Source organism: Canis lupus, chromosome 20 (assembly GCF_003254725.2).
Source record: "Canis lupus dingo isolate Sandy chromosome 20, ASM325472v2, whole genome shotgun sequence".
NCBI classification, from domain to species: domain Eukaryota; kingdom Metazoa; phylum Chordata; class Mammalia; order Carnivora; family Canidae; genus Canis; species Canis lupus.
The window spans coordinates 50,468,361-50,485,321 of NC_064262.1; the positions used below are offsets into that span (position 1 = coordinate 50,468,361).

At 49.8% G+C, this 16,961-nt stretch overlaps 1 protein-coding gene across 8 annotated transcripts in view; it reads right to left on the reverse strand.

Annotated features, from left to right (window-relative positions):
- Window positions 1-888: 888 nt before the first annotated feature.
- Window positions 889-16,961, reverse strand: part of SMARCA4 (SWI/SNF related, matrix associated, actin dependent regulator of chromatin, subfamily a, member 4) — a 93,453-nt gene continuing 77,380 nt past the window's right edge. For 5 of the 8 annotated variants that reach the window (XM_049098527.1, XM_049098521.1, XM_049098525.1 and 2 more), the window contains 5 exons: window positions 5,595-5,703; window positions 5,116-5,217; window positions 3,139-3,271; window positions 2,863-3,005; window positions 889-1,385 (listed from right to left, as the gene is read on the reverse strand). In XM_049098527.1, the coding sequence (XP_048954484.1) occupies window positions 1,353-1,385; window positions 2,863-3,005; window positions 3,139-3,271; window positions 5,116-5,217; window positions 5,595-5,703 (520 nt within the window). In that variant the 3' untranslated portion in view covers window positions 889-1,352. The remainder of the gene's footprint in view (window positions 1,386-2,862; window positions 3,006-3,138; window positions 3,272-5,115; window positions 5,218-5,594; window positions 5,704-16,961) is intronic. The other 3 variants (XM_049098526.1, XM_049098523.1, XM_049098520.1) reach the window with 1 other exon arrangement.

A 16,961-nucleotide genomic window follows, 5' to 3' on the forward strand; every position in this document is an offset into this window, starting at 1 on the left:
AGGGAGAGAGAGAGAGAGGCAGAGACACAGGCAGAGGGAGAAGCAGACTCCATGCAGGGAGCCTGATGCGGGACTAGATCCTGGGACTCCAGGGTCACACCCTGAGCCAAAGGCACACGCTCAACCACTGAGCCACCCAGGCGTCCCAAGCAGCAACTCTTAAAATAAGAAAGCATAGTGATTACCTACTAAGCTCCCTGTGGTGGAGGTAGGGGTGAGAGGGAAGTGGGGGCAGACTCAGAATTCCGAGTTGCTACAATCTATTATTTAAAATGTCCGTTTTGAACAATAACATAATATTGCAAGGCATGCCAAGAAACAAATGTGACTGACATTGAGGGAAAAAGTAGTCAACAGACTCTTTCTCTGAGAGGGTCCAGATATTGGACTTCAAAGCAGCTGTTATACGTATGTTGGAAGAACTAAAGGGAACAGTGTTTGGAGAATTAAAGGGAAGTCACGAAGGAAAGAGCTTAATGAACAGACATGGATTATAGAGAACTCAATGTACGTTCTGGACTTGGAAGCTCCCTTTGATCATCTGGGCTCCCACAGTGCCCTGGGCTTCCCAGGCCACGATACTGACCTCTGTGTAGCACCTGCCTGTTTATATGACTGTCTCTGCGCCCCCACCTCAGCTGCAGGCAGGGAAGAGACTGAGTTGCTTGCTCCCTGTCTGACGGTGGAGGATGGCAGTGGCACCTTGCAGGGCCAAGAGTCTGCGCTGGTGTGAGGACTGGGCCAGTTGTTTCCCTCTGCCTGGGCCTCAGTGTCCTCCCCTGAAATGGACCCCATGGGACATGGTGACGGGAGGAGGACTGGGCCCCCAAGGCCTTCGCAACCTAGTAGGGAGATAGGAATGAGTCCACGAGGAGGCAAGGCCAGGAGTTTTGTTGTCTGTTTAATTTATTACTGTTTGACATCCAGTGACACTGACATACCCCCGCCGGGCCTGCGGACCCCGGCCCCGGCGAGTCTGACCTGTCCCATAAAATACAGTACGAGGGGTGGACGGCTACACACGTGCATCCACGGCTGAAACTACAGTGACTCCCAACTGCGGCCGCAACAGTACTGCCGGGAAAGGAAAGACAAGCAGGTGTCGCGTGTTCCCCGAGTCATATAATTCTTGTTTTCAACAGTTAATGCTGTTACAAACGCTACTGATGCCAGGACAGGGCCAGACACAAACAGTCCTACATCTTCTCTGCCGTATAAATATGGAAGATTTTCGTTTATACAGTTTACCCCAAGTCTGAAACTACATCTCCTGCTACCCGTTACTGCTAAGGGCTACGCCGCCTCGGCTCTGGAACCAAGGGCCCGGGGTCGAGACTCTGGAATGTTGGGACTCAGTCTTCCTCGCTGCCACTTCCTGAGCGGTCCTGGAGGGAGACAGGAGGAGAGAGCATGATCAGCCCCACCGTCAAGGGCATCCCACTGATGCCTACCTGGGCACTAAGTATGTTTGTTAACTGAGCTGCTTCCACCGGGTGTGAGCAGGTGGCAGAGGGGCACCTTGAGGCCGGTGGTAGAGCAACCTTTGGCTTCACCCCTGGTGTCATAGCCAAACCCCCAACGTCTTTTTTTCTCCTGAGGACTGGCCTCTGGTGCCCACACTGACTCTTCCTTGTCTGGGAGACTCGTTGGGCCCTCTCTGCTTCCTCCCACCACTGCACACCTGTCCTTGTGCCCCTGACCTGTGGCTTCAATACCACCTTGGTTATTCCTTTGTAAAACATTTGTTCCTCTGTACAAGTATTTTAAATAACTTGGTAAGGGCCACAAAATGCTCTGCTGAATCTGGACTGGGCAAATGGGGAGCTTTACAGCCGAGACTCGACTCTCCAGAAACACAGGCCACCTCTCTGTAGTCAGGACATCAGTAATGTCCTCATCAGGGTCTACAGTCAGGTTTGTTTCGAGGTAGTGGATTTTGTTCTTATTGCAAATGTCAGTACGAGAAAAACAGCAATGATGAAATTGCACTCAATGAGTTTTGCTGGGAGGCAGGCCCCAGGAAATCTCCTTGGCCTCCTTGATTTCTAGAAGTGGAAACTGAGACTCTGAAGTAGTGAAATGCCCAGGTCCCACAGTAGGGAAGGGCCGAGCACCCAGGCCCCAGCCAGAGGGCAAAGCTTAATAAAATCCAGCAAGTGGGTCTGCTCTAACCCCCATCCCCGCCCACACCACTGCCAACCGTGGGCTTGCTGCTCGTGCAGCTCCCCGCTGGTGTGCAGGGAGTGCGGCCTGCTCCAAGGGAGACGCAACACCCAGATTCCACTCATGGCACCGTTCACGGGACCTGTTCCACACCGTTTTTGATTTCAGAGCATGGGATTTTTGTTTCTGTTTTTATCTACTACCACTGTTTGGAAATCCTCCTACAGAGGTCAGAGCAGAGCCATGAGCAGAGGCCTGGGGGGTTGGTGAACCACATGTGTCACACAGGGTGAAGGCATCATGAGAGCCTCAGCTACACAGAGTGCTGTGTCTGCTCAGGGAAGACACATGGGGGACTGTCTGGTAGCGTCTTCCATCCCAGTGCCTCCTGACCCCACCCTCGATACAGACCCAGCCCTGCTGGCCTCTGCATGGTGGCCCTGGTGTTATGGAAAGCCAGCTCTGCCCACCAACAGTAAGAGCACCAGTTCCATTAGGGTCACACAGACTTGGTCTTGAGTTATGTGGCATGTTCCACCCTGAGCCTCAGTTTCCCCCTCTGTGGAGTGGGGTGTTAGAGCATTTATCCTCCCAACGCTGTGACAGAAGATTTAAGACCTGGCAAGGGGGACAGACCTCCAAAGACCCAAATGCCACTGGCTACCTGCTCCTGCCTGCACCAGGGCCCTGGGTGCTCACCTCCTCCTGCTCCTCCTCACTGTCATCATCGCTCACCACCGGCTTGGCTCGCGAACCGCGGCTCGGCCGCCGCCGGCTCCCCTTCAGCCGGTCCTGTGCCTTCTCTTTCCGGCCGAGCTTGATCTTCACTTTGACCGAGCGGGCTGGGGTGGGGACCAGAGAGTGGGGGAAAAAGACACACATGAGCTTGGGAGAGCATGGCAAGCCGAGTCGGGGTGGCTGGGAGCTGCCTGGCTGTGAGGTTGGTCTGCCCAACCACCCATCGTTGGGACTCACACTCAGACTCAGAGCCTTCTTCCTCGCCCTCTTCCTCTTCCTCGCTCTCCTCGCCCTCACTGTCATCCTCTTTCTCAATTTTCTGCCGCACGCTGGTGAAGACCGACTGTAGGACGATTGAGTCTTCATAGATCTGGAAGGAGACACGTGGGGTTTGAGTGGGCTGGGGCCCGATGGGGGCCACTGGCCCTGCCCTCTGGCCACGACAGCCTATGCAGGGCAGAGGGTCCTCTGTAACCCTTTCCCAATTGGGGCCTGGGACGTGAGACTCAGAGAAAAGCATGGCTGTGTTAATTTAGGAATGACTACCAGTTCCTCCCTCCCTTTGAAGGATCCCAGTGAGCATATGCTTCTAAGGGCTCTGAGAAGGTCTGCAGTAATGCTGGAAATGCATGTCCTTTGTTTAAGGCAGCATTTCCCTCAAATTTAGGACTGTAAAATCTCTTTTCCGTGTAGCATCTACCCTAAGCACAGTCAGGAAAAGTTTGCTAAGTTGCAGTAATGTATGTGTTAATTTCATTGCAGGAAAGGACACATCCACAGGATTCCTTTTAAGGAAGTCCTAGTGAATTCAAAGTAAAATTCAAACACACCCACCAGATTGCTCACAGGTCATCTTGGATGGGTTAGACGGAGTTTATTTTCGCTAATCTGCTTATTGTTCTTTCTGCATCTTTTAGTAAGGAATACGCTGCTTTTATAATTGACAAAATATTCCAAGTGGTTGAGAATTCTATTGTTTTTTTTTTCTTTTTTCTATTGTTTTTTTAAAGACTTTTTTAAAATTTATTTATTTATTTATTTGTTTGTTTATTTAATTTATTTATTTATGATAGTCACACAGAGAGAGAGAGAGAGAGAGGCAGAGACACAGGCAGAGGGAGAAGCAGGCTCCATGCACAGGGAGCCCGACGTGGGATTCGATCCCGGGTCTCCAGGATCGCGCCCTGGGCCAAAGGCAGGCGCCAAACCGCTGCGCCACCCAGGGATCCCCTAAAGACTTTTTATTTATTTATTCATGAGAAACACACAGAGACAAAGAGGCACAGACAGAGGCAGAGGGAGAAGCAGGCTCCACGCAGGGAGCCCGACATGGGACTTGATCCCGGGTCCCCAGGATCATGCCCTGGGCCGAAGGCGGCGCTAAACCGCTGAGCCATCCAGAATGCCCTGGGAATTCTATTTTAATCAATTTATTGTTTTCGTTTGTTTTTTATTTTTTAAAAGTCTTTTTATTTTTAAAGATTGTATTTATTTATGCATGAGAGACACACAGAGAGAGAGGCATAGACATAGGCAGAGGGAGAAGCCGGCTCCTCACAGGGAGCCAGATGCAGGGCTTAATCCCTGGACCTGGGATCATGACCTGAGCCAAAGGCAGAGGCTCAACCACTGAGCCACCTGGGTGTTTCCTTGTTTGTTTTTTACAAGGAGAAAGATTTATTCGATCTGAAGAGAAACCAGAGTATTATTTGTTTTTTAAAGTAGGCTCCATGCCCAGCATCGAGCCCAACATGGGGCTTGAACTCATGACCTGAGGGATCAACAAACACCCAAAATGGGGCTTGAACTCATGACCTGAGGGATCAACAAACACCTGAGCTCAGATCAAGAGTTGGACGCTCAACTGAGAAACCCAGGCACCCCTTAATCAGTAAATTTTATTTATTTATTTTTTAAAGATTTTATTTATTTATTCATGAGAGACAGAGAGAGAGAGACAGAGAGACAGAGAGAGAGGCAAAGACACAGGCAGAGGGAGAAGCAGGCTCCATGCAGGAAGCCTGACGTGGGACTCGATCCCAGGACTCCAGGATCACACCCTGGGCTGAAGGCAGACGCTTATCTGCTGAGCCATCCAGGGATCCCCTTATCCAGTCAATTTAAAACAGAGCAAGGGGCATGCTTAATTGGAGCCCAGCTGCAAAGACAGCAAAAATTAGGAGTGGGTGCCCTCCAACCCAGGTGCCTCCTCACCAGGGAGCCCTCCAGGTTGAAGGTCTGAGCATTCTGGCACAGCAGCATGACGTCCTTCTCCAGGTCATTGAGGCTGCGGTACTTGTGGTTGCGGATGCGTTCCTGTGGGTGATGGGAGAGGCAGCCTTAGCTTGGGAATTTGCCTTGTGCCCAGGGACCTTGAGGCCAGGAATCCCTTTGCCTCATAAGGTCATGGGCCCAGTCTTTTGGGTGCTTCTGTAGACTTGGAAGCCTGGGCCCACTGAACACAAGAGCTGCACTGCTGAAGCTTAGGCCATGGATAACCCTGAAGGAGCTCTGAGGAATCCCAAGAGCCTGTGACTAGGATCCCGGCCAGACAGCCCAGGCTCTGCTCAGTCTGCTCTGTGGTCATCTTTCCCATGCACCCCGGGGGGGCCCATATTGGGGAGGGACTGGGTCAGATTCCCCAAACATCCCTGTAGAGAATCCCCACTTCCCACATCTTATGCCAGGGTTACCTTTATCTTCTTGAAGTCCACAGGCTTGCGGATGAGCTCGTAATACTCGGGCAGCTCCTTGCGGGAGGGCAGCTGGATGAACACCTCGCTGAGCTGACGTCCACTACTACTGCAAGGTGGGACACAGTGGGCGTCACTCACAGGCCCTGCCTGCTGGGGGAGCCCCCACTTGGCCACCACCCATTGCTTGAGGAATGAGAAATTCAAAGCACTTTGGAGTTATTTCCTGTACATGTACTGTCTTGTGAGTTCTGGAACATTCTTGAGAGGAAAACATGCAAAGAGAGGCCAGGAATGCATTTGAACGCAGGCTCTGCCCTCATCCAACCTCCAAAGCCCCTGGAGGAAACATTGCCAAATGCTGTGCAATAGAAGCCTTGGCACTCCAAAGAGGTAGAATCATGATTACACCTATGTACTTTGCAAAAATCAGTTTGCTTATGGTGGTTGGGAGCAGTAAGTGCCAGTTCTCAAAGAGAGACCAGTTTTTGCAAGTTTTGCAAGCATGTCTCTCATAGGCAGCACTTAGGAGCAGTGAACTTCAGAGAATTTGGCAAAACCCGTGGAGGAGAAATGCCCCCTGGAAAGACCCTAGCGGAAGACCTGAGCGGTTTTCTAGTTCTTGCAATTGGGAAAGTACTGGTTTTTCACGAGGGAGCAGAGAAAAGACACTGTGAGCAACCCTGAGATGTGGCAGGGTCTTAAGTGTTGTCTCCTGGGCCTCACATATGCAGGTGCCGTGCACTTGGCCACCAGGCTGTGCCACGTCCAGGTCTGGATCTGTCTGGGGCCAGGAGCTTGAAGGGACATCACTCCTCAGGCCTCCCTGAGGAGAGAGTGAGCAGGCACTTCAAGGACTGGCAGACAGGAGAAGACTACTCTTATGAGTACAGTCTCTCTTTTTGGAGACTGGAGACAGGGACCTGGCCCCAGGGGTCCAGGCTGCCGGTGAGTTGGTCAAGGCCCTGCTCCAAGGCTTGACTACAAGTGGCTTGCCCTCCCTTATCTGTGACCAGCTGGATACAACATGGGGCACGATGTGGCTGAAAACACAAGCTGGAAGGAAGGGGGAGGCTGACACCCCCACTTCACACTGGGAAAAAAGGCTGGAAGGCAGAGGCCCGAGGTGGGCTGTGTCTGGGCAGGAACATGTGTATCAAGTATCCAGCACACAGAAGGACTGAATGGTGGTATCTGTCTAAAGCAAGCAAGGTGCAGGACCAGATTCCAGCTCCTGTCTGTCAGGCTTGCATCTCAGGAGACCCCAGCTGTGGGAAGGGGCCCAGGGGTCTCACAATGCACAGGAAGCCCAAACAGGCAAAAAGCTTCTGGGATCCCAGCCGGGAGCAGCCTCGGGGAGGCAGTCCTAGCAAAGCTGCTCCTTAATGCAATCGTGACATTGGGAGCATCCAGCATCCAGCCAAAACCCAAAATGCCCTCCCTGGAGTAGCAGGCTTCCCTCCTCTCTGGGAATAGGCTGGTGGGCGGTTTGGCCAAAGACAACTAGAGCTTGTTTACATGAACTCTGAAAACGAGAATTGGTAGCAGAAGGCACTGGACGTTCTACCTGGGACAGGCAGACCTGAGCCGCAAGCCACCACTCACCAACCTCCATGTCCTACTGCCCCCCAACCTTCTCGGAGCTCCCCCTTCTCATCTTGACAGCACTATCATGATACTTTTGACCATGATGCACAGTGGAGGTCACATCTTTCACTCTGATCCAGGACATATACCTACAACCGTAAAGTACTAGAAGTTTCCCTGCACAGGGGTCTCCCTTGCTAAGTAAGATGAACCGTTTTCTCCACTATTTCACTTTTTAGAAATGCCAGCTGAGCCACTAAATTCATTTTGCTGCTCACTAATGGGTGTGGAGTGTGCTCTGCACAGTGCTAAGACTGGGCTCTCCAGGTCACACATTCTTGTGCTCCTCTGTGGCATCCATGAAGGGCCCGGCCCTCGAGGGAGCTCACAAAGTGGAACACTAGTACTGGAATAAAGTGGAAAGTTTTGTAATAAAACTCACTCACCTCCATCAGTCTAAAACTGTGGCAGACATGAAAGAATGGAAAGCAACGGGGTCCCTCTTACAAAACTTTGGAATAGTGGCATCATTGAGGAATACAGACCTATGTGGTCACTCTATGCCTGACTTCACTGGTGCAATGAGCTCTGAGCATGGATGGCCTGGAACCGGGTGCACGTGATGGAGGGACAGGGCACCAAGACGATGGCGGACTTTTAGAGCCACCTTTTCTCAGACAGCAAATCCACTGCCATAAAGTTTTAGTTGCCAACATGCCGAGATGTCACTTTTAATCCTTGGAAGTCCTCTGGAAACCCCACCCCACCCCACCACCAGGCGCTGCTGCAGCAGGCTTGGGGCCTAGAGCCTTCCAGGCTTGCTCACCAGCCCTCCTCACCTCTGTGGACTTAGAGGTGGACAAGTCACAGCTGCCTACCTCACAGGGAATAAAACAGAGTCTCTCTGGTGGCAGCTTGGCCCTCCAGGACGGGCTTCCCTGGTGTCTGACATCAGCATCCCTCTCTCCTACTTCCTCAGAATCATCAAAGCCACTGCTCCTCGGGAAGCCCAGCTGCAGCCCTCACATCGCCTCAGAGCAAATGTCAGCTCCCCCTAAGTTCCCTGTAACCCTCACTCCCCGCCCCTCACAGAGAGTAATCATAAGAATGTGATGAAAGATAAAGGCATGGATTTTCAGTGCTCAGCTCCTTGAGGTAGGCCAGGCCTCTTCTTGAACTTGATGTTATGGGGTCATGCACGGTCAGCTCCCAGGTTTGACCTCCTCCTTCATCCCTGTAGGCACATGCAGCACCAGCTCACTCAACTCAAGAGCTGCCTTATGCCCTGTGGTGGGCACATGCCACACGGTTCGCTTGTCCATTTTCTGCTGACTGGTACCCAGGTGTGCTGGTCTTGAGTATCATGAAGCAAGTGGCCGCAGATGCTCACGTCCAACTGTTGGCTTGCACTTCTTTTGGGAACACGCCTGGAGGTGAAAATGCTGGAAAGCATGGCAGGGGCGCTCAGCTTCAGTAGCCGCTGAGCCCCTGCTTACCCTTCTGCCATTGGATGGGCTCTTCTCATCCTATCAGCTTCACTTGCTGTCACTCCTTGTCGGTGTAGCTGTTCTACAATCTGGGTACAAACTGGTATCTCCTTGTGATTTTAATTCACAATTCCTTGATAAGCAGTGAAACGTGACACCCTTTCATAGATGGAATGGCCACCTGATGACCTCTTTTAGGCAGTATCCATTCACATCTTTATCCTCCCTCAGACAGTCCTTCGTTGGATGTGTTTATTATAAATGCCTTTTCCAGTCTATGGCATGTCTTCTTACTTTCTTGATGGTGTCTTTGGGTGATAAGATCTTAGTTGTAATCAAATTCCAATTTACCGATATTGCCTTTTATACTTGCTGTTTCTCCTGTCTTGTCACAGAGGCATTTTCTTTTAGAAAGGTTGACAATTCAACTTCTTTATATTATTAGATATGAAGCCAGTCACCTAGACTGGTGTCTGTCCATGGCAGCTGCCATTTCTCCTACCAGAGCCCATGTGGCTGTGTCTTTACTGAACCAGAACACAAGCCCCAAGGACAGAGACCTTGCCTGTTTTATTTTCTGCTCTCTCTCTGGCACCTGGTACACCATAGGTGCTCAATAAACATTTGCTGATTGAAGGAAGAAATAGCTCAGGGTGAAAGTTTCAGGGTCGAGGAACAGGGTTCAAACTTGGGTGTCACAAAGGTCATCTCTGAATAAGGGTGCCTCACTGCCCTCAACACTGCATGGTTGTTTATACACGACCCTGTTCCAGAAAAGACTGGCAGCAACTACCAGGAAACCCCCTGCCCTAAGAGAGCACTGCTGTGTGCCCATATCTGCCTCCTGTCTTATGAGACTTGCTCTGAAGAAGCTTCTGCAGGCAGAGTGGTCTGGAACTGTCTCTGTCCTGGCTTTGTGTCTGGCTGCCCTGGCAGAAGTGGGGATGGAAGTAAAGGAGTTTGAGAAAATCCTGAGGCTGTGAGGAACAGACCTGTGACCTCCATTCAGACTGAAGCCTGGGCTGTCACCCGGTTTGGCAATAAGGGCAACAGCAGCCACTGCCACGCATGTGTGTGACAAAGAGAATGATGAGGATGCAACTCTCCTGCCTCCAGACGCCAGCTCCCAGAGCAGGAATTTCTTTCTACCTTGTTCACTGCCCTGTCTCCATTACAGTAAGACAGGAGACAGTTGGGACCCAGAGTGGTCAAGCCCTTTGCCTGAAGGCCCAATTCCTCCCAAGTCTAGCCCGGTGAGCACTTCTTGCTGAATGAAGTCTGTGGCACAAGTCTAACTCTGTGGGGGTAGGACCTGGTCTAGTTTCACAAGCCCCTCTTGGAGCCTGAAGAGCCCTGGTAAAGACCCTTATTATTCAGCCCACCCAGATGGTGTCTGCCTCCCTATGGAAATGGGCCCTCCCCTCTGCCAACTCAGGGCTTTGGTGGTACTGCCCAACACTGAGTCCCCACCTCTCCCCCAAGACTTGCACGGTACCAAGTGCTGTACCTTCACCCATCTGGTCCCTGGTGAGGGGTCCAGGCAAAGGCCTGGGACACAAGCTAGCTAATCAGAGCCCTTCCCGTGACTTGCTATCGGGAGCTGAGGAAGGAGAGGCTTTCTTCTTGGGGTGGGAAGTCTTCAGGACAGAGGGAGCCTAGAGTGGTGGCAGCCATGGGTCACTGTAAGGGGTAAGGGGAGAGCTGATAGACAGCTCTAGGTCCTAAAAGCTAGTTTCTTCCTTCCCTTTCCCTTTCCCTTTCCCTTTCCCTTTCCCTTCCCTTTCCTTCCCTTTCCTTTCCTTTCCTTTCCTTTCCTTTCCTTTCCCTTCCTTTCCTTCCCCTTTCCCTTCCCTTCCCTTCCCTTCCTTTCCTTCCCCTTTCCCTTCCCTTCCTTTCCTTTCCTTCCCCTTTCCCTTCCTTCCCTTCCCTTCCTTCCCTTCCCCTTTCCCTTTCTTTCCTCCTTTCCTTTCTTTCTTTTCTTTTTCTTTCTTTCTTTTGCTCTTTCTCTCTCTTTCTTTCTCTTTCTCCTTCCTTCCTTCCTTCCTTCCTTCCTTCCTTCCTTCCTTCCTTCCTTCCTTCCATCCTTCCAGATTTTATTAATTTATTCATGAGAGACACACAGAGAGAGGCAGAGCCATAGGCAGAAGGAGAAGCAGGCTCCCTGAGGAGAACCTCAGGGACTTGATCCCAGGATCACAACCTGAGCCAAAGGCAGATGCTCAACCACTGAGCCACCCAGGCATCCCCCAAAAGCTAGTCTTCATTAACTCCTCTATGGCCTTCCAGTGAAGGGAATCCCTAGACATGAAGATCTTAGAACTGACTTCTTGACACGCAGAGCCCCAAATTCCAAATGTGCCTTCAATGTGTCCTTAAAACAAAATTACAACATGCAGAGGAAGAATCAAGAGAATCACAATAGACCAAGAGCCCCCCAAATGGGACAAAACCACAAAGACTCTACATTGAAGAGGTCATCCACCCAGGTCCCTTTCCAACAGATGGAGAAACCACAGAGGCAATGAGAGCTGGCAGGCAGGCAGGGCTTGATCACAGGTCACCCCCTACAACCAACTCAGGGATCCCTCCCACCCTTTCTCATATGTTACATGAAATCAAGGGTCAGCAAACTTTTTCTGTAACCTGTGTAAATCTTTCAGGTTTTGTGGGCCATCCCATCTCTGTCACAACTACTCAACTCTGCCACGGTTGCACAGAAGTAGCCACAGACAAGACACAGAAAAGTGAGCTTTGGGTATTCCTATAAAACTTTTTTATAAACAATGAAAAGTGAATTCCTACAATTTCACGTCAATGGAATGTTATTATTCTTCTGATTTTTCTAAAATCTTCTTCAAAGAAAAATCTTAATTCACAGGTGATACACATACAGCCAGCGGGCCAGATTTATTCTTTTGCTGGTTCACCGTTGATATGAATTCTAAAAACAACAGAATGACTGTCCATATTGGGGAAGGCAACATACTGCCTGGTGTCCTCATGTTCTCATCCTCTGACCAGTGCAGACATGCAAGTAGATCAGAGCATTATTCCTTTGCCCTCAGGTAGGCACAAGCAATCAATTGAAGGTGGTACATAGGACATATACTATGAGCCAAGTATGGAGGGGGTCCCAGTCTGCCAGGAAGGACTGTCTCTTAGCCCTGCTTTCCTTCCTAGAGTCCAGTTCAGTTCACCTTCCCATGACATCGATCAGTGATAACACCAAGCCCCGGGACCATGTTCACTTTCGACCCTTGATCAGTGAACTGAGCCTACAAGGTCCTGGATACAAGTGGCTCAGGAGTTTCAAAACTGATTTAACTGCAAACTATCTGAAACAGAATCTCAGAAGGTTTTTCATAGATAAAATTTGAAAGTGAAATAATGAAACCTTCTTTTCTTTTACTTAATTCTTTTGCTTAATTAGTACACAATTACTTTCTAGGTTCAATTTTTTGACGTGTTATAAAATCATGGAAAATTTGAACATCAGACAAGTGAGAAATCTGATGTACTTAGTTACAAGTTCTTTATGAAGAGCCTCTATCTGCCAAAAGGGCAATCCCTGTGTTAGGCTAGCTGTTGGCACCTACTTTGCATGTCCGCACAGCTTCCCCAAGCAGACCATGAATGTTACAAGGCCTTGCACCATGCCCTGCGGTGGCAAGAGCTCAGAAGACATTAGCTGTGAGTGACGAGGACAAAGAGCTGGAAGCCCATGACCTGTTCATGGCACTGCAAAGAACATTTCTCGGGATGAGAGAAGGTGAAAATAATAGGCAAAGCCAGCCCAGCTCCCCCAGGAGCCATGGCCAGAGGCAGGTGGAACTGGTTATGAAAGTGTAGGGGGACTGGGGCCACCATCTGTGGGCCTGGGTCACTGGGGCCTTGAGAAGCGTGTTTCCTGACTGGAATGAGTCGTATTAGCAGCCTGCTGGTACTTCTGGGAGCCCCTGGAGTGCTGAGGGGCTCACAGCAATGGAAGCCCCAAAGCCCCCTCTGAAATGGAAGAGATCGCTGGATGACCCTACTGGAACCAAGGGTGCTGGGGTTTCTTGGTCCAGTGGGAGCTGAAAGACCCACCTCCACACCTGCCCGAGGCCCTCACACCCACTCTTCCTTCCCTAACTTTTAACATCAGTTAACTAACGTTTTTAACTAGTTTCACCTTGGAACTTTAACCTTTTAATTCTTTTAGCTAGCTGTCTTTTAGCTTTATTTTAAAATTACCTATTTTGTGGTTTCTCATTTATTTGACCTGGGACCTTTTTATTCACCCTCTAGTTTGTTAGTTTTTTTTTTTTCCTTTTCCAGAGATTTTGAATTTTCCTTTTATAGGAAACTTCCTGTCTTACTTGTTGATTATCTTCTATTTTCGTGACCATTTCTTTATTGTTTTTCCTGCATACAGGAGGACACACTTGCTGAAATGCACAAGCACTTTAGAAGGATCTCACGCAGGACTGTGAGGAAGGTGGAGGGTGCAACTTGTTCACCCAAAATTTATTTCTGGGATCCGGTGTCTGTACCCGTCCTGTTTTGAGCTTATATGTAATTCTAGTTTTAAGACCGTTCCTAGACAGCCGTCCTGTTTTCTTTGGTGTGATCCAACTGCACTGTGGCAATACATCATCAGCAGGGAATGAAGTCTAAGGGTGGAACCGGCAGGATGACAAACAAGGCAGATGCAACTTCATCTAGCAAAGTTGGTGGTGGCCTCAGAACTGCACAACTCGACAAGGCTGCTGGGGCTAATCCTTCTGTGGCTTAGAGCCCCATTGGGCCCTCAGCCTGGCCTGCATCTACATCAGGTTGGCCTGGGCCTTAATGATGGGTATCAGCACTTTTCTTAAGACCTATCACCTTGCTGTTTCTCAGGACAGGCTCTCGGCTGAGTGCCAAGCAGAAAATGCTGACTCTAGACCCAGACCCAGAGGGCTAGCTTCTCCTCTTGAAGTGGGTCCAGTCTGAGGTTGGGCTCTAGAGGAAGGGCTGTACAGCTTTCCAATGGCTGAGGCTGGAGAATCCTGAGGCCTCTCTGATCCCCTCTGAAAGGGCTCCCAGGCTGCTCACCCTTTACTCTTTTCCCTCAAGGGGACTGGAGCCACTGGCAGTTAATTACCTTTCCTGGGGAATGCTTTAGCCAGACAAACTTTCCTGGGGCTTGCTACATTGCCTGTTTTTGTCACAAATCAACGTACAAACCTTTCAACTCCCAAGAGTCATCAGCTCTCTGATTCTCAATAGGGAAACACAGGGCCCCTGTAAAGGTAAGGGGAAAGTGCTAACAAGTTTTAGGTAGTGGCTGCCAGGCCCAGGCTGAGGCTGCCATCACAGATGTGGCCAGGGCCCTTCATCATCTACAACGCTAAGTTTAGGGCTGGTTTCTAGGCGGCATGCCTGGCCCATGATCTCTCATTTGGGGGTCTCTATAATTCCATTTGGGGGATTCTACTTCTATGCTGAGGACCCAGAAACCGAGGCAGGGAGATGGATGGTAAACCCAGATCTCTGTGATACTCAAGCCTTCAGCTCTTTTAAAGCTGCTGCCTCGGGCAGCCTGGGTGGTTCAGTGGTTTAGCACCGTCTTCAGTCCAGGGCATGATCCTAGGGACCTGGGATCGAGTCCCACGTCAGGTTCCCTGCGTGGAGCCTGCTTCTCCCTCTGCCTGTGTCTCTGGCTCTCTCTCTCTGTCTCTCTCATGAATAAATAAATAAAATCTTTAAAAAAATAAAATAAAGTTGCTGCCTACTGGCAGGGGAAAAAGGGTAAGGGAACCCTGAGGGTCTGCTCAGTGGGGCTCAGCCAAGGGAGGCTTAGTCTGGGCAGTCTGTACACACCCATCTTTCTAAGCAATCGAGAGTAACTTGCGAGGATCTCCTAAGAACAGAAACATTCTCTTGTGTCAGTATGATCAAGTTCAGAAAACCTGGCGCTGACCCTCTACTGCCCAGCATGTGGTCTTCACAAGAACCGTGATTCTGCCCTATAGCTAGTAATGGTCGAGCTCAAAAGCCCAGTGGGGAGCACAGGTGCTATGAAGGGTCCTCTGAAGCCTGCCTGCTTAAATGGCTCCTCCAACCAGAGACGGTTCTGTAAAATCTTCCCCAAAGCACAAGGTATATGCTCCAGAGCACTCACCTACTGACTAGCATCTGCAGACACTGCCTTGGCTACCTGCTGCCGGTTCCCTATGGAGGATTAAGGGATGAAGACACCAGCTGGCAGCACACACAGCCCCTTGACAAGGTCCCAACCTGCCCGGGAATCTGTGCCTAATGTATTTGCATGTTTAGATTTTAAAGAAAAAATCCCTACCTCCAACATTCTTTCTTAATTCTGGTTCCAATTCTGGCTGGTAACCAAAGGGTTCCTCGATGCAGTCTGAGATTCCAAGCACCAGGGAGAAGGAGCCCTGTGAGGTCCTGCATGTGGGCTCAGCCCATGACAACCTACTGCCTCAGCTGGCTTTCTCTGCACACAGGATGCCCATACCCTCGGCCTCAGGGTATGGCATATGTCTCTGCATATGTTGCCCCCTTTGCCCATGACACTCTTTTCTTCCCTGCCCCTGGAAGGGCCCTGCTTATCCTCAGGCTCTGCTTATGTGGCACACTTCTTCATGCCGCACTAGATAGTAGGGGCCCCCGGGCATGGCAGTCCTGAATCTGTACAGGTAGGAAGGGAACAAAAGCTTTCAGATCAGGATGGTACCTGTATGTGGACTTGGATGGAAGTACAAAGATAATATCAAATGTGACTGCACTGAGATATTTAAATACAGCTGGGGGAGATCTTGAAATATGTAATCAAAAGCAACACCTGGAGCGATGCCCACTGACAGAAGGGTGGCCCCGCTCACACAGCAGCTACTACTCTCGAGTCACTGCATGGAGACACAAGCCCGGCTCCTATGAGCACTGGGCACTGAAACAGCAGCACCAGGTCCTCTTGCTCAGCAAGGCAGACTTGGGACATATCGAATCCAAATGCTGACAACATCCTGTGATCATCTGCTGGCGTCCAGGGACAACTGAGCTGTACGATTTGTTCTCTTTTCGGGCTCCATGTTTAACTCAAATATAGAATTCAACTAATTAAAATGTTCTAGAAAGTTAAAAAAATTAAAAAAAATATAAATGCCTCATTTTCTCTTCTGGAAATGAGCTATATTGGAAGTCTGAGACAAGAAAGTGTGTGATATAGGCTACTTCCAAATTCAGTTTGGAACTACTTTGGTTCTCTTTGGTGTGGTATAGTGTCTGGTCCCTCAGAACCTTCCAGGTACCTCTTGAGTGTGCCATTAGAATTTAACCTGATCCAAAGAGAGGCCTGACCTTTGCACTGGGCTCCTGGGAGATGCTCTCTTAGCCTTGGCAATGCCTTGCCTTCTGGGCTGCCTTTGTATTAGCTGGGGCCCTCTACCCCAGAGAGTCTAAGACCGTGATTTAAGACAGGAGTGATGGGTCATGTGGCATCTGCTCAATCCACAGAGGAGCTAGAAACTGAGGCCAGCCATGTCAGTGGTCAGCTGTGTCTCTGTGAATAGTTCCAATAAAAACTCTAGACCTCCAGCCTTCCTTGGTTGGCAGTGCTCCATGGGTCTTATCTCCTAATGCAGTCAGGAAAGTCAGTGCTGCTGGCGATGCCCTGGGGAGAGGACAGCTGGAAGCTCCACATACAGAACTCCCCTGGACGCTGCGCCCTGATGCCAGGCCTTGTCCTTTCACTGTAACAAACCATAATTATGAGTTTAACAGCTTTCAGAGACCTTGAGCAAGCTTAAGAGTGGTCTGGGATCCCTGAACTGTGTAGTTGGTATCAAGAGTGAGGGTAGTCTCACTTCTCACCCAGTCTCACAACAGGGTGAACCGTGTGATTGTTTTCCCTGTGGTTTTGAATTTAATATGTTAAAGAATGTCAAAAATATCCATTAAATAAGTTGGCCTTTCACCTATATGTCATCTTTGAAAGGATTTGCTATGAGGTAACTTTTCAAGCAGGAAAACATTAATTCCCAAGTCTATGTGCCCTGATTGATCTTTTCCTAGGGGCCACTGGCAAAGTAGCAAGCAGATGGACCCACTTCAATTGCAAACCAAGGATTTCTCAATATCAGCATGTGAGAGGCTTCCTTTAATGACCTTTTATACTGTTCCATTTGTAACTTCTTTACATTTCCTTCTACTGTAATGGAGAACTCCCATATCTGTGATGCCACCCATTCCAGGAAGACTCGGGGTAAATGTAAACCCTCTAATGAGGTGTCCAGCCACACTGGTTTCATGC